Source organism: Narcine bancroftii, chromosome 3 (genome assembly GCF_036971445.1).
Source record: "Narcine bancroftii isolate sNarBan1 chromosome 3, sNarBan1.hap1, whole genome shotgun sequence".
NCBI classification, from domain to species: Eukaryota; Metazoa; Chordata; class Chondrichthyes; order Torpediniformes; family Narcinidae; genus Narcine; species Narcine bancroftii.
Window position 1 is genome coordinate 301,774,882 of NC_091471.1, and position 18,323 is coordinate 301,793,204.

The following is an 18,323-nucleotide window of genomic DNA, read 5'->3' on the forward strand; positions in this document are numbered from 1 at the left end:
GGTTCCAATTTATATAAACAGTGCTATAAAGTGTCATATCTTGGACACCAAGAGAACTGTAATATTGTTGAGGATGGACAAGCTTCTATGAAATTGGGTTTTAAAACTTATTCTTCAAAGAATCATATAATCATCCAAATGAACTTCATACAAGATTTTAAGCAGAAACTCATCCTTCAAATATGGTGAAATATAGTTTATCTAAAGGATACTTTAATGGAATCTTATTAATGATTCCAATCATCAACTTAAATGTTAAAGCAACTGGAATAATTATTAGAAGGATATAACAGTGATAAAAATCACTAACCTCATGTCTACATTTCAAATAAACTACATGCTTAAAAAAAAAAGTCTTTCTGCCTATTTGTGCTACATAGCTTGTTTATAGAATTTTGTTCAACTAAACCAAACTATATTGAAGATTACTTGTTTAAAGCACAATCCGGTAACATCAGTATCATTTGGGTTTTTTTTTTGTTAAGCCCTTTGGTTTCACATTTCATGAAAGAATAACTAACTTACTCCCAAGCCTCTGCCCAATGAAGGAACACATTCATGGCATTATCTTTTAATGTTCCCTCCTTTTGATAAATTAGTTTATCCAGGAGTTTAGTAATGTGTGGCGAGTAATGACACTTTTTGGATGGGTTACATAATGAGAATTAGTGACATTCATATTTTCTACCATTTCACAATCCAGAGCAAAGACGCCTGGGTTTTCGTCTGATGGCATTGGTTTTTCAAAAGTCTTCATAAAGCCAGATAAGTTTTCTTTGCGACCATCCTGAACATGTTGCTGCAAATGGAACACATACTCTGTATCATCAAAACATGCATAAGTAGCTGTAACAAAACATGATACCAAAGAAACATCAATTACAAATATTAAACATTTTGCTTTTATTTACTGGAAATGTTAATCTGCTATTTGCATAAATTGTTTTGAAAGCTTCCTTTGTTGTTAACTCTTAATGATGTAGATAAATCTAGTTTTAGGAGAAAACCACAAATTGATTTATGTAGAACATCTGCTAACATTCCTACTGCTGTTATGACACAAAATCTTCCACTTTTATTGCACCTTCTACTCCCTTGTCTCAAACTGCATTATGGACAAAATAAATCCTTTGTATAGTAATGACTGGAGCAACAGAGCAAACACCACAATCCATTTGGGCACAGCAAGGATCCAACAACAATGCAATAATGGCTGGACATCAGATTTAACAAGCCTGAGAAGCCAAACATTTGGATGTGTCCGTGTACGCGTGTCAGGGAGCTGAAAGGTTTTTGCACACCTGTTCATCTCCAGTGCTACTGCTTCTTCCAAAAGGTTATTTATTTCTTCAAAAAATGAGCAAAAGGCTGTGGCACAAGTAGTTTCAGATGTAAAAGGAGTCAAGAGCAGTTGTAGTCACAAATATATTCAGAATTTCTACATTGAAGACTCACTGTGGATGCTTAATTCCTACTGTTTCAAACCTTCATTCCATCTTTTGTCATGTAAAATATTTGGTGCTATCCTACAGTGTACAGATTTTATTGTTAATTGATAATTAGATACATTAATGTGTCTGGCATTTATGGATGTTCAGCATTAATAACTGCCAGATTTACCTTCATGACAGCAACTATAATTCAACTATATTTTGGACTGACATTTTTCTTTACACCAAGAAATAACAGATGCAGATGTTTACAACTACAACTGTCAAATACTTCAGTGTGTGTATATAGATTTGATGAAATCACACATGATTAAAGCTTCAGCTTCCATTTAGATGAATAGTTTGTAGATTAATACTAGCAGTGACAATGGCAGAAGATTTTTAAAAAAAACCACAAAGCTGGAGAAGCTGAGCAGGTCTTATAGTGTCCTTTATGTAGCAACGGTAAATATGAAGAACCGACGTTTTGGGCTTGAGTCCTTCATCAAGATGATTTTGTAAGTTGGCGACTAAGCACGGGGACTCTTAATCAGTTTTTGATTGGCAAGCAAAAGAAAGCTTTTCACTATAAATGTGACAATAAATACATTTAAACATGATCAATTCCTTAAAGCTCTTACCTTAGCTGTCTGACAGCCTATAGATCCCACTGCTCCTGCACAGCAGTTGTACTGTGTTTCCCAGCCACCAGGTACTATAACAAAGATAAGATTAGAAGATTGTTTGGCCGAACAGAAGGGAAGAAAATGAGATTTCTTTAGGTGTTAGCGCCAAGCAGAAGGTACATTTAATGTAGTAAGAGATTGATTCTTCCTCCTTGGCATGCAACAAAAGATTAATGCCTTCATGATCAGAAATATGACAATCCAGGTACGTCATTGGGTAGAAAGATGGCATTGGGACCCACCTAGTTCAGAGTAGGAGCTTAAGAATAAAGCAAATAAGAATGAGAACTAGTGAATCAGTTTTGTTGGAATTTGGTCTACAGTTCCAACTACATGATTCCTCACACCAGCTTGAAAATTTGAGATTTAAGGCTTTTGAGTAACATACATTTTTTGTGGTACAGGTGCCTAACCTTTTATCTGGGATTCCAAACACCGGCAACCTTCAAAAACTGGCACTTTTTTTTTCCTTTGGTAGATGACATCTGCTCATCAAATATGGTTTTTATACACAAGAAAAATTGATTTCCTGTAATAAATTAGAATACTTACCTTCAAAATGGCTATTCATATAAGCAGGGCATTTACACTAAAGAAGTTGATTTTGGAGGCTAGATGTTTGAGGTGGGGGTAGGTTGAATGAAATAAATGAGTTTTAAAAATGTTGTGCAAATATTCTCCATTTTCAGAGGGAGAGCACCCCCCCCCCCCCCCCCGCCACCCCATCATCCCTGTGGGCACCCTCTCTTACCTCTGGTGGAAAGGTGACTCTCAGCCCCCAGCACCTGGTGAAAGAGAAGCAGGCAGCAGCTGGCTTAATGTGAAAGCAATGACCAGCTTCCTAATCCATAATTCTCCACTCTAGCACTGGCTGAGCAGTTCCAACTCCACCCCAACAGCTCGCTCCTCCTCCTGTAGCTCCGCATTGAAGGGGTGGCTACTCTGGCTGGAGCCGTGGCCTCTCACACCAGAGCCCATCATACCCTGATCGTCCTCCTCGGGTCCAGACTGGGACACAAAATAGGCTGGCACCTGCCCCCTGGGTGGTGGGGGAGGAACATGGACAGACAGTGGAGGCTAGGAGTGAGCCATTTGCTTAAAGGGACTGCATTTAAAATGATTCTGAGATCTGGAAAATTCCAAACAACAGCAGGTGTCCGGTCCTGACGATCCCAGATAAAAGGTTAGGACCTGAACAATTACTATGAATAGAATACAAAGAACTGTTCAATGAGAAATACTTTTCAAACTATGAAAAATGGATTACGTTATGGCCTACCAAGGTCTGCATATTAGTATGATTTAGTGTTGACAAATAGTTAAAACTTCAACAATGTTGTAACAATTTCCCTGAAAATTTACCAAAGAATCAGAATATTACTGGTCAGTTTATAAAGAATGAACTTCAAGCAGAAGTTTTTCAGCAAACTCCAAGACCTGGGAGTTAACACCCCACTGTGTAATTGGATCATGGATTTCCTTACCTCAGTGAAGATTGGTAAGAACTTCTCCTCCACAATCTCCATCAGTGCCAGAGCACCATAGGGCTGTGTTCTTTGCCCCCTGCTCTACTCACTTTAGACCTATGACTGTGTAGCTCAGTATGACAAATTTGTTGACGATACCATGGTAGTGGGTTGTATAAAGGACGGGGATGAGGCAGCATACAGGATGATGATTGAAAACCTGGCTGAATGGTGCACCAACAACAACCTTGCACTCAATGTCACCAAAACTAAGGAGCTGATTGTTGACTTCAGGAAAGCCAGAGATATACAATCCAGTGATGATTGGGGAATCAGAGATGGAGAGGGTGAGCAAATTTAGGTTCTTGGGATATTTTCTGGACCAAATGCACCAATGGCATCAAGAAGAAAGAATTCTACTTCTTCAGTTTGCATAAGTTTTGTATGACACCTAAAACACTGGGAAATTTCTAGAGGTATGATGGAAAGTGCACTGAACAGCTGCATCATGGTCTAGGATGGGAACACCAATACCCTTGAGCGCTAAGCCTTTCAAAAGGTAGTGGACACAGCCCAGGACATCACAGGCCCCACTATTGAGTACATCTACAGGGAACACTGCCGTTGGAGGGCAGCAGCAATCATCAAAGACCCACACCACCCAGCACACGTTTTGTTCTTGCTGTCGCCATCAGAAAAGAGATAGAGGTCCCTCAAGATTCACACCACCAGATTCAGGAACAGTTGCTATCCTGCCACCATCAGACTCCTCAACGAAAAACTCAATCAGAGACTCATTTAAGGACTCTTACTGGTACACATTATTGATTTTCTTTTGTTCTCTCTGTATTGCACAGTTTATTACATTTGTTATCTGTTCACAGTTCTTTTATTTGTTTACATGTTTACAATGTGTACAGTTTATATTACTGGTAATTCTGCCACGCCTGTAGGTAAAAGGAATCTCAGAGTTGTATGTAATGTATTCTGACAATAAATCTGAAATCTAATGAAATTGTTTGCCAGAATAGAGATCAACAAGAAGTGTCTACTGGTTTGAGATGATAGACCAAAACAGTAAAACAATAAGAGACTGCCACATTCAAATTCAATATGGAACTAGGGGAACATTGCATAATGCTGACTAATATTCTTTCATGTACATCAAACTGGTTGCCTGATTTAGAGTGTACAAGTTATGGAGGGAGGGCCACTGAAGTTGAACAAACTTGGGTTGTTTTCTCTGGAGCATAGGAGGCTGAGGGATGACCTGATGTTTATAAAATCATGAGGCATTGATAAGCTGGACTGCCAGAATCTTTTCCCCAATTAAAAAGGAACTGCACTTAAGCTAAGGGGCAGCAACCTCAAGAGAAATCTGCGGGGCAAATTTATTATTTTTATTTACAGAGCGATGGGTGCTTAGAATGGCAGCCAGGGATAATGGTAGAAGCGGATACTTTTGAGCTGCCATTCTCGACAGGAGCCACAACCACATTTAAGAAGGGCCACAGAGAGAATTCATTATTTTTTTTTAATGTAGTCAGAAGCAGAGAACTGAAGAAATTTGACTGCTTCACTTTGAGCAGAGTCCTAAGGGGGCCAAAGACCAAAAAAAAGGTTGAGAATGGCTGCTATAGGACATTCAAGAGCCTTATAGATAGACAGATCACTGGGAAGAGGACGGAAGTATATCTATAAAGTGCAAGCAGTAGAGTGTTATTTGATTTGGACAATGTGTTCAGCACAGACTCATAGATCAAAGGGCCTGTAGCTGTGCTATGTTAAAGCTTCCAAAACTGTGGTACAAAAATACAAGATTCTACTAAAAAGTTATTATTTCATCAATTTAAACGTCCCTAACTTACCTTTTTGGCGACGCATTCGTCCCCAGTGGTAGTTGCACTCTTCTTTCCGGATACAGTTCCCACTAACAGAAACAGCATATTCAGCTCCACAACGACAGCAGATCCTTATTGAAGCTAATTATAAAGAAACAAACTTGAAACATCTGCACTTTTAAATGTATGGATTAGAAAAATATACAAGGAAATTTAGAATAATCATGTAGCAAGTAAATTTTTATTTCGTTTCAAGTTTTCTCATCTTCGGAAGCCCCCCCCCCATCATATTCTCAAAGGCAATCAGGAACTGGAGTACATGCTGACACTGGTGGCAGAATTCCGATTTTGATAATATACAAAGCAATTGCTCTGAGATGGTTTCAGTGGATTTGACATTCCTGTGGCTCTTTCCACAAGTGATTATTTTTCACGGTCAAGACAGACATGAATTTCAGAAGGGCATTCAATTAAGACGGTGTAAAGGAAGATTCTAACCTGTTTTTTTTTAATTTGCAGCCTTTGCTTCTGCAGGGCTGAGAACCTGCTTGTGTTTTTAGAATCACCAGACATAAGCTAAATTCCACCGAGGGGCCAGAGACGCAGTTATCTGACGAAAGGACATCTGTGTACCGAGAACATTTAATCTTCCTGCTTGTTTTGGTCACAGACTGTCAGAGGCCTAGCCTTGATGCAAAATAAACCATTGTTTTCAAAGTGATAATTATGTTATTCGATAGAAGACTAGGCATGCTAGCTTGCTCGCTTATCTTTCTTGCTGTGCTGGGAATAGGTGCTTGGGAAAGCAGTTTTTGGGTAATATAAGCCATGATCCCACTGCTGAAGTTTGAGACTCTCCGAGAGACGGCAACATCTCTCAGCAAGAAGAAGAACTTCTGGAGTCCAGCCAACGCCCCGGTCGGGGGAGGTGGAGAAGCTGCTACCGGCGCCCTGACAACCTACTACAAGTGTGCAGTCGTTGCCTCGCTTCGGCAGTTGGGACCAGTCCAAGCATTGATAAGTATAGTTGGGAAGGGCTTGCATAATGTAGTGTGAAATCAGCTTTTGAATTTGTAATAAACATTTGTATAATCTGAACTGCTCTCGGTGCGTGTGTGTCTATTTTCTTTCGGTAGCTCAAACACTGTGACCAATCTAAAACGAACAAAATGAGAGGTATAAGTTTACCCAAGACAGAAGGGTAATGTAACAGATAATCATCCAGCATCCACCAAGTTTATTTTCCCATAATTACAGTCACGAATTTTTCTCCGGTGCAAGAAAGTCATCTGAAAAATCTCTCCACCTCTTGGTAACCCATATATATAGTTGCTATTGAACCTAATGAGGAATTTAAGAAAAACTTAAGGCAAAAACACAAAGTAGCAAATTATTCCTGTGGTAACATGACAAAAGATAGATAGGTTGATATGTTTAGATGAGGAGGCACATGAAGGGAAAATTAGCAAAAGCAGCAAGTTAGGATTTCCGTTTCCTAACAAAAGTTATGGTGTCCTGGTGCTCGGTTGTGCTGGCTCCTCATTTACCAGGTCTTCTGGGGATTCAACCTTGGCACACGCTTCTCATCCCAAAAATAAGCACAGAACAGCAGAATTTAAATTGAACCATGTTACCAACATAACCTCTAGACAATTTGAAAGCAAAAATTAGCTACTCTTCCAGTTTTACATTCCACATTCTCCTGGACTACACCCGTTCACAAGGACACATGGAATGAGCAGCAACCTGTGACTACATTAATCCATTATTACTGAGATGCAGCAACTAGCATTCAATTGAAGCTTAATTCATGTGCATCTCATTTTGTTGCTAAAAATACTTCAAATCAGTTTATATACAATCACTTTACTATCCTTTGATACACAAGACATGTACCTGGCAGTCCTTCAGCTGCAATAATGTATTTTTCTGGTAATAGTTTACTAGCAATATATAAAATGCTGGCAATCTGTACACAAACAGAAAATGCATTTCCCAACAGTTGTTAAGAATTTAAGTTTTAAAGTAGTAACCAAAATAATAGAGCATGTTTTGATAATTCAGCAAAGTTAAAGCTGATTATTAAAAGCAACAACAACATATTTGTCTAATTTCTTTTTTTAAATTTACACAAACAGGCCCTTTCGGCCCACATGCCCATGCTGCCCAATTACACCTGATTGACCTATACCCCTGGCACGTTTTGAATAGTGGGAGGAAACCCGAGCCCACGGGGAAAACCCACACCGACACGGGAGAATGTGCAAACTATTTGCAGACAGCGTGGGATTTGAACCCTAGTTCCGATCACTGGCGCTATAACAGCGCTGCACTAACCACGTCACCCTGTAAAAAACAATTAACACAGCCCTTATTAATGAATCCCAAGAGAATTCTAAGAAACATGTACTTATGTGGAAAAGTCTGCTTGAATGTCTGGAAAACAGTAAAATTTATCTGCACAAATATGCAACCTGTGAGCCATGAGGCAGACTCTCGTGGGATGAGATTAGGTGTTTGTGTCAGTGCTTCTTGCTGTAACAAGAGTTCTCAGGCTTTGCAAAGTGATTAGAACACATTTTTGTAGCTATATTCGTGTTTGTTTTCAAGCAACCCTCAGGTGCACTTTAACAATGCTGTCTTACCTGCTGAGTCCCCCTCCCAGCTATTTGTTTCCAATCAACTATGTTGCTCATTTGTATTGATTCATGGATAGATGTTTAGCTTTCTAAGTTCTGCAAATGAGCTTTGTGTGGTAACAAGGGCATAACTACACTCTTAAAACCAGAGCATTCAATGTATTTTCCAAATTGTACCACAGTAGAAACTCCAAGCAAAGCAAATAGATCATTAAGAACCAAGTTCAGGTTGGCTTTCTAAGCATTATACAATAAACCCACAGTATCTGGCACCTACGGACATTTGTAGATGCCAGATAAGTGAATCTTCCGGTTACCTGAGATCGAGCGTTGCGTGATTGGTAAATTAACTGCTAGGGGTGCCAATTGTAAACTTTCGTATTTTTTAAACTATTTACTTTCAGCATTTTTTTGCCTGTTGTTTGAGGCTGCTGGGGTTGTTTGGATTCAGATACTGGAGATTTTGCTGTATTATCAATATCTTGAGTGGCAATAGACAATTCTTTCGACTTCAACAATCTCACTAAGCCAATCTGACAAGTCTGAAGTTTGATTAAGAAGGCTGTTCCTGCAAATGTTGTCACCGTTAGGAAACAGAGAAATAGTAAACTAATGGTTGGTTGGGGGGGGGGGGGGGGGGGCAGTGGGATACAAGTACAAAGCTTTAGAAAATGCAGTGAATTGGAGATAATTTATCAGCCAATTTCTTGGCATTGAGTTTCAATGTAAAGGCTGAAAACTCAAAACATCACTTTAATTTTAAAGTTTACATTCTATTCTTATTGAGACTGAAAATGTAACCCAGAATTAGTTTAGTTAACACAAAATACTTTAATTTTGGCTGCAGGAAAATTAAAAGGTATGGGGAGTAGTAAACCAAAAGTTCACTTTTTTTCTTAGTTTTTATTTGACAAGTTGCATACTCACGGTCAATGTTCTTTTTCTCATTCTGATTAAAAAGCATTGCAACACCTGGTTTCTCTGGATGAGGCCTTGGATAACAATTTTCTTGTAATTGCTCTTCAGTCAAAATATACTCACTTAGCCTGTTGTACAGCACAGCACCTGCAATGAAAACAAACTTGGATCACATTAGGAAATGAATACTATTCACGCTTCATTCCTCCATAACTACAATGAAGCGGGCTTTGAGAATCTGGAACCTCTTTCTTGTCCTTGAAAATACTTAAAATGACATGGAGTGATACTTTTACAGTAAATAAGTTTGAATTCAAAGTGGGAATGAAAGAATTACAATGTGATAGATCAAATAATATATTTCTGATTTAGGCAGTAAATGTGAACTGTACTGCTAATTTACTGGAACTTGAAGGCTTTGACATGTTAACAGCCCAAGCTTAATATTTTCCCATTCAAACCTAACCAAAAGCCATGTGAAATGTTCTTTGAAATATCACATAATTCTGCAAGAAATGATGCCTAAAGATTGCCCACAGGACTTATCATTTGAGGGGATTCCAATAGTCTTCACACAGCTTATACATGCAAAATAGTCATGAGTATTGACTGAAGTTGGTCAACTAAGTTTGTTAGTAGAAGATCTGCAATTTTATTTTGAGTTATTCATTCATTTGTTTTGCAGATACTCACCCTCCCTCCAAATAATAATTTTATGTTATTACTCTATTACTGACACTTAAATTGGATGAAATATTTCTTAATAGGCACCCACTATTACTTAAAAAAGGCCTGGTCATAAATGTGAGCAACAAGTGCCCAATTTTGAAGATTTTCTTCAATCTAAGAATCCACTTAAACTGCCCCCATTAAACTCAGTCCATGTACATTTCCGATTATCCGAAATGGGCAGGACCAAGCAAATGTCAGATAAAGGTTTTTTTTGGATAACTGGTCATTTTTTAAAATGACCAACAGTAGCAACAGTAAATCACCTGCATCAATGTTTAAACAACAACAAATCTTTTTAAGCATTAAAATAATGTTTAATTCTCGCCAAAAAAAATGCGTGCTGCCGCCACTCACCGACACGAACCCAACGCTGTCGCCAATCACCAAGACCTCCTAACCGCCAGCATCAATCCTCCCCAACAAATCCCCACCGCTGCCATTGATCCCCGAGAAGGCTTCACCAGCCAGTGGAACATTCACAGGCTAGTGTCTCCCCGGTCACCAGAGCCCCCGACGCCACAGTTCAGACTTCGAATCCTCCCCTACACGCACTCTGGGGAGTCTGGGGTGCGGTAATAGGCCGAGGGGAAGGTTCGGAGTCAGCGTCCGATGTGCCGAGGTGGGGAGGGAGGGAAGGGGAGAGGAGGGAACACCACTGAGCCTAAGGTCCTGCTCCTGCCCAGGAGGCTGCTCTCCTTGATGACGCTTGCAGCTGGGAGACAGTGGCACGCGATTTGAGACGGACAGTTGGAGAGGAAAGTAAACAGGGGAAGATAAAGAAGAAATAGAAAGGGGGAGGGAGTTACCTGAAACGAGGATATTTGTCGATCTAATTTCATGTCAAGTGAATTTTTTCAACCTGTGAGGTCAGTTTTGCTCTGAAAAAATTTTGAATAAATGAGGATTTCTGATTTGTTTCGGATATCCTCATTTATCTGAATTTTTTAAAAATTGGGATAAATGAGGATTTCAGAGAATCTGATTTTGGATAATTGGAGTTGCACTGTAGTTCCCATCTCAGAATGATTGAGGCCTCTGCTCCCCAAAGTATCAATTCCAATGCTATAGATTGGCAATTTTTTTTAAACAACCACCACACTGTGGGGCTGTAAGGACTACAATAGGAAGAAAAAAGTTAGATTCTGAATTTATGGTCTCAAACATGTCATGAAATTCATTGTTGTTTGACAGCATTACAGGTGAAAGGAATTGCTATAAATTACGGTTTTTTTAAAATAAATAAATTAGAGCAAAAGAAGAGAAAAAATGAGGTTGTGTCTGTGGTTCATTGTCCATTCAAAAATCTGGTGGCAGAGGGGAAGAAGCTGTTTTGACTCCCTTTGGTACTTATCTTCAGGATCCTGTACTTCCTTCCTGATGGTAGCAGTGGCTTGGATGGTGAGGGTCCTTGATGATAGAGGCTGCTTTCTTGAGACACCACCTTTTGTAGATATCCTTAATGAATGGAGTAAAGAATGCTGCCTATGATGGCCGAGTTCACAACTCTCTGTCCTGTGCACCTCCATACCAGACGGTGATGCAACAAAGTTCTCAATTTCTAACAAGGTGAACAACTTTCCACTCTGCTTGTTGCCATAATGATGTTTACGCATTCAGAAGGAAATTATGACAGGTGCGATGAGAACTGAGCCATTTATGTATAACCCTCAATCTAAAAGCAGAAAGAAATCTGTATACAATACCCAGAGAAATCTTCTATTTATACAGATGACAATGGGAGGGAAACAACAATTAACTTCTAATCTTGACAGAGGGTCGACCACACGGCTTGTGCAGAGTAAATAAATGCTGAGAGCAGTGTGTGACAAAAATCGCACAAGGAGGAACATTTAGTCCCCTGAATCTACTGAGCCATTGTGAGACAATAGGTGATGAAACCCAATACATTCATATTTTACCTGTATTGTTTATTTTTGGTTAATTTTTTTTTTAAACTTGTGCAATTTTTACCCAAATTCAACGCTGAACTAGCTGACCCCAGTTTTAAAGACTCTGCCCTTCAACACAATAGGATTTAACTCATCCTATTATTTCTCTTCAATTTCATGAAAACTTTAATAAAATAATTTCAAGTTTTGGGGATGCAACTCTGACCTTCAACCTCCAGTATTTTTGTTGTAAACCTTGATGTACCATTAGCCTTTTGATTATTTTTCAGTACTTGTTCTGGATATTTTGATTGTTCATCTTCAAGGATCCCTTAGGATTCATTGGGCACATCATTAAATGTTGCAAATTGTCCCCATCTTTTTTGATCCAAACTGATCAAATCAATTTACCTCAACTTTGCTCTCATTCATCCAATACATGACTATTTGCTAATTTTATGATTTCATTTACAATGCCACCTTTGTACGTCATTTGGCAAACTTGCTTTTGTGGCATTCCATTCCATTAATCAAGTTATAGGTTAAAAAAAAAAGAATGGTTGATACCCTAACACTACCAAATACTACAAGTCATCTCCAGCCAATTTGAACATTTCCCCTTTTTTTTCCTACCCTGCCTCGTCTTCAGTTTTCTAAATGGTAGTACAGGTACACTATCCTTTATCCGGAACCCTTGGAGGACAGTGTGTTCCAAATTTCAGATTTTTCCGGATTTCAGAACAAAAGCCAACTGCCCCAGATTTAAGCCCACCCGAATTGTGCTGCCGTATCCATTCCCTTCCAGTCGCACTGGCATCTCTTTCCCCTTTTCCCATCTGAGTCGCACTACTGTCTCTCTTTCCTCCCCCACCCCACCCACCCGAGTCGTGCTGCCGTCTTGCTCTCCCACCCTGCCCACCCAAGTTGCGCTGCCGTCTCTTTCTCTCCCCCTGCCCACCAGTCGCCCTGCCTTCTCTCTCTCCCCCCGTCCAAGTCACGCTGCTGTCTCTCTAACCTTGCCGACCTGAGTCCCGTTGCCACCTCTCTACCCCCTGCCCACCCGAGTCGAGCTGCTATCTCCCACCCCACCCACCCTCCCCCCCACCCAATCTGCTCTCTCTCTCTCTCTCCTTCCGCTGTACCAGCGCCAGGGAAAAAATGCCAGTATCTGGAGCTTTCCAGATTTTAAATGTCTGGATAAAGGATTGTGTATCTGCATATTTGCCATTAATTCTACAGCTTTTTAACTACCACAATTACCTGGTTTCCCCTTTTTACCTTTTATAGAAAATCAAATGAATATGTAATTTTAGTAGAACAGTACAACTCCAATTTTTCAAAATCTAATTCTCTGAAATCCTTAGTTATCCAAAAATTTTTTTTTTTTTTAAATTTGGATAAACGAGGATATCCAAAATTCTATTAAAACAAAATATTTTTGGAGCCGAATTGACTGGGGACCTTGGGCTTCCAGCGGCAGCAGGGACCTCAAACTCTAAGACAGGAGAGATAAAATAGGGGAGAAGGTACCTGAACATAGACTATATAAGTGGGATGAAAAGCTGGTGCAACATAGGAATTCACCAGTACTGCACCATCTGCTCAACATTTGGAACAAGATTCACATAGAAAGGAATAAAACAAATTATCAACTACCAAAATTAATATTGACGCAAAATCAACTAATCCCTTTCACAATAGATAACCTTTCCTTTAGAGAATGGGAGAGAAAAGAGATCAAAAGAATAGATAATTGTTTTTCGGGAAATAAATTATTATCTTTTGAACAAATGAAGTACAAATATGGTATAACTCACGGTATAATGTTTGCAGACCACCAACTGAAAACCTACTTGAAGGACAAATTGGGAAGCAGGCTGAGGTTACCAGAAGGAAGCAGTTTTGAATATGTGATTACAGACACAATGATAATTAAAAGATTTATAACAAACATGTACATCAAACTGCAAGAGAAAGAGAACGAGGAAACAAGCTGTAAACCCAAACAAAAATGGGAACAAGATCTAAACATAAAGATAAAGAATGAAACACAGGAAAAGCTATGCTCTGGAACTATGAGAAATACAATAAACACGAGGTTACGCATGATACAATATAATTGGTTATACAGGCTAGACACCATGCCCCAAAAGTTAAATAAATGGGACCCAACAGTATCAGACAGATGTTTTCGCTGTAAGAAGGAAACGGGAACAACAGTACATGCAATTTGGGCATGTGAGAAAGTGGAAAAGTTTTGGGAAGATCTAAATCAGGTATTAAATAAAATCACAAAAAGCAACATATCAAAAAATCCAGAATCTTTCTTCTAAGTAATATAAGTAGTAAAGAACTAGGACTCGATTTGGATGGAGCACATAAAAGATTTATTATGATAGCCTTAGCTGTAGCAAAAAAATGTATTATGTCAACCTGGAAATTAGAAGATAGCCTGAGAATACAGCAATGGTACATAGAAATGAATAAATGTATTCCATTGGAAAAAATAACATATAATTTAAGAAATAAAGTCACAGTATTTGAACAAATTTGGGAACCGTATGAGGAACACAACAGAGAAGTCCTACCGTGGACTTCCACCACCTTAAATGACAGAAGGAGAAGACGACGAAATGAACTGACCCAGTATGTAAAAGTAGAAGACACAACTTTCTTGTTTATTTTCATTGTGTGATGACATTGTTTAATGGGTTTAATGTATCATATATGTTGAACGTTGAGTGGGTGGGGAGGGGGGGTGAAAGAGGGAGGGAAGGGAGGGGGGAAAAGGGGAGAAAATGACACTGTGTATATTTAAGAGGGAAATGTTTGTGTGTATTTTGGTCAGTATGGTTCATAGTGTGAAAAATAAAAAAAAAAAGGCCTCAGTGGGGAGGTGTCAGTGATCGGTGGTGGCCAGCATTTTTTTGGGTGAGAATTAAACATTATTTTAATGTTAAAAGCCTTACCTTGTTCTTTGTTGTTGTTTAAACACTGTTACAAGTGATTTGCTATTGCTACTAGGCTACTTTTAAAAAAATGATTGGTACACTGAAAAAAAACGTATATCCAAAATGGGCCCGGTACGATCATTTTGGATAATTGGAGTTGTACTTTATTTATATAGCACATTTAACACAATGCATGTTCCAAAGCATTGAGCATACACTTAGGAATAAATTGGTTACTATCTAAAAGACAACAAGCAGCCAGAATACACTGGGGTTGCCATCTTTTTACTGAGACTATCCCACTTAGAAAACTAATTATTTAAGCCCTAACCCATTCCTCCTGATCACAGTAACGAACAACTTTTCAATTTTAACTGAACAACGGATTTCAAAGAATTAGGGGTGAACACCAGTAAGCCCAGTTGCAATTCTGTTTAGATGTTACAAAAAATCCAACCGCGGCCATCTTGGTGCTGGTTTACCAGCTTCAGCAAGACTTAAATGCTATTGATTCCCAGTTCAAAGAGGAAACCAACAAATAAGTCCATTTCTTGAGACGGCAGAGCAACAGTCCACCCCCTCCCACCGACTTCAGACAATCCGAACACCATGCGGCCTCGTGCCGGCCTCAGGTTGACATCAACCACAACCATTACATACTTCAGGATTTCTCGGGGCTAACACTGACCCGCCACTTCGGTCATATCGGGACACTACCTCTGTATCCGCCACATTGCACCATTTCCATGACCACTGAAGGGCGGTGGCCTCACTCCACGAATGTTGAGCTGCAAACCTTGTGGCTCCGTCTCAGTGACCTGCTTGTTGTCTAGTGACTCAAGTTGGAGTTCCAGACTCTCTGTGATTCACCGACGGCACGTCTACATGTTAGTTATAGCAGTACCGGGATCCAAAGCACCTGCTGCTGTGACCACAGTTTTACAATTTAAAGAGATAGTTCATGAATTGGCGTCTATGGGATTAGAATTAGGGCTTCTGCAAATTGTAATCTATAATTTCATTTAATATTAAAGACATTTTTGGTTGAACATTTGAAATAGATGGATTATGAATCATGATAATCTTTATTTGACCAGGCAAAAATCACTCCTCATGAGGAATAGACTTCAAATCCAGAGGTTATTTTAAAAGCATTTTACATGTTTAGTCTCTATTATTACAGAACACTTTTTAGCCAAAGTCTGATAAACTTGGACATAAACTGGAAAAACCCCAGGTAGGGTAATTTTGAGATTTGCACTGTATTTAAAATCAAAGACATTCCACTTTTTCAGATTTACTTTGCTTGTTCAGCTAAAACCACCATCTTCATGAGGTGAATAAGAGCCAAATGGGATCTCAGTCCCCAGTGACAGAGCAACTATTGCAATCTAACCCATTAGTATGACGAATTCATCATAAGATTTTAAGTGTCTGACATGCCTGGATGCATGTTCAATCAACAATTGGCCCCATTTTATTTGTGTTTTTTTGAACAAAATATTTTAGTTCAACACATCTCATGATGAGACGCAAAAGGGGCAATTAGTAATCTTTGCTGTTTTAATTGGAAGCCAGGCTCAACTTTCCTAACTAAATTTTTCAAATTTTAGGCAAAAATGTCTTTCAAAACATTCTGAGCAAGGTCAGTAATCCATTGAGAAATCACTGACAATTTCACAGCAAAGTGTATTGGAAGTTCAAATCACATTATTCTGCAAACGTCTGAAGCATTTTTTGCTTATAAGTAAATCTTCCCACCAGTAAACCAGAGATATTAAAGTGTACAGCTTAAACATTATATAGATCAACTGCCTTCATTGAATCAGCCCATAAAGTATAGGAGCAGGGACATCGTGTTACATTGGTAATGTTGGTGAGACCATACTTGTGTGCAGATCCAGTCACCCAAACGTAGGAAAGATATGAATATGGAAAGGGTGCAGAAAATATTCAAGAGAATGCTCCCCGGTACTGACAAGATTTAAATTGCAAGGAGAGGTTGGAAGGTCTTGGATCTTTCTCCCTGAAGTGTAGGAGGATGAAGCAAGCCTTAGAGGCTTACAAAATTGTGAGGGGCATAGATAAAGCAAATAGTCATAGTCTTTTTCCTAAGGTAGAAGAATGTAAAACAAGAGAAGATTTAAAAAGGACTTGGGGGCACTTTTAAAAAAAAAATACATAAACACAGAGGGTGATGGGTAGAGGTAAAACAAGCTGTCAGGAGGAGTTGTAAAGGTGGGTGATGTTTAAACAGGTATATGAATAAGAAAGGTTTAGAGAGATATGGGCCATATGCTGGCAAACTGGGTAGACAACTTGGCCACTCACTTACCCCTCAGTTCAACATCTTGCTGCTTTCCAGATCTATTCAGAGTGAAGCTCGTCTTCATGGCCAACCTTCCCCCAAGCAAGGTTTCATGTGACAGCATCTTCTTGTTTGCAGATGCATTAGGAGTCTCTAGCAGAATGAACAAGCAGTCAGGAGTTGAAACAGGGTTGACCTGAACCATCTGAGTCTTCATAATAGCCTTATGACAATGAGCTGTTACTTAATTTGAAATAATTCAAATATAACTGTCAGTCTATTAAACATTTAGCTGTAAGAAATCTGCATTATATGGAGAGTCAAGATAAGCTTAGGCAAGTGAGGGTCTATTTTACCCCATACACTTAGCGTTCCAATGTGCAACATTTGACAGGCCCAATAAGGATTACGTCATCCATGGAACCACATTTATCTTTTTTTAATTTTTGTGCTGCGTCATGAAGCCAGATCCAGGTCAAAGTTGCAAAGGGAACATTAAAGTGAAAGTGCTTCACACCACTATTTTAACAAATTGTGCAAATTTTTCTTTAATGTCCTTGCTTTTCCAAAACAAAAATAAGCAGATCAGAATTGCTTTTCCATGGAGTAACTATTTATATTAAATTTGATCACGATGTCATGAACAGGTGGATGACGTCACGTTGACAGTTCACTGAAAAATTAGGTTGACTTCTTTTTTTTGTGGGGAAATACACTAATTTGCAAATCTAACACTAGCAAAGTTAATCAATACAATATGGAGAATGAGGGAGGAAGTTTCAGCTTCTGAGTGAGAATATCAACTGAAAGTAGTGACTGTTCTCCTACAATTCATATTTACACCCACCACTGGCCTCTAGGTCAGAGAGGTGTTCAGCATGGACTAGAGGGGCCAAACTGACCTGTTTTTGTGGTCTAATTGTTATATAGTTATATACTCCTTCTTTTCCTTCAAATGTCTTTTATCCAAGATTTTGACCAATACCATTAAAATCATGATTTTGATAGAAGCTTGACTCAAGAGTGGAGTCCATTCTGACCAATTAACCTGACAAATACCCGTGGAGCTACTTTGCACTCACTCCTCTGACAGCAGTGACTCAGCTATCCCAAACTAGATCCTTTTGAAATTTTCCTTGTCAGAATTTTTAAGGAATTTAAATTTAGATTTTTAAATTTAGACAAATAGCATGGGAACAGGTGTCTGTGCCGCTCAATAACACCCAATTAAACTACAACCCTAGTACATTGTTGAATGGTGGAAGGAAACCAGAACACCAGGAGGAAACCCAAGCAGACACAGGGAAAATGTAGAAACTCCTTACAGACGGCACCAGATTCAAACCCCATCACTGGCACTATAATAGCATTGCGCTAACCGCTACGCTAACTGTGTCGCCCCTATATTTTTCAATTGAGTATTCTTCAATTTCTAATTCTCCAATTTCCGCTAAACCCTCTCC

General features: G+C 39.1%; 1 protein-coding gene across 2 annotated transcripts in view; it reads right to left on the reverse strand.

The window, feature by feature from the left end:
* rexo1 (REX1, RNA exonuclease 1 homolog) overlaps positions 1-18,323 on the reverse strand; it is a 90,547-nt gene that overhangs the window by 12,863 nt on the left and 59,361 nt on the right. The window contains exons 8-12 of one of the 2 annotated variants that reach the window (XM_069928730.1): positions 16,888-17,013; positions 8,990-9,127; positions 5,451-5,564; positions 2,072-2,145; positions 689-799 (exon numbers count right to left, since the gene is read on the reverse strand). In XM_069928730.1, the coding sequence (XP_069784831.1) occupies positions 689-799; positions 2,072-2,145; positions 5,451-5,564; positions 8,990-9,127; positions 16,888-17,013 (563 nt within the window). Of the gene's footprint in view, positions 1-688; positions 800-2,071; positions 2,146-5,450; positions 5,565-6,627; positions 6,765-8,989; positions 9,128-16,887; positions 17,014-18,323 lie in introns of those variants that run through there. The other variant, XM_069928731.1, reaches the window with a different exon arrangement.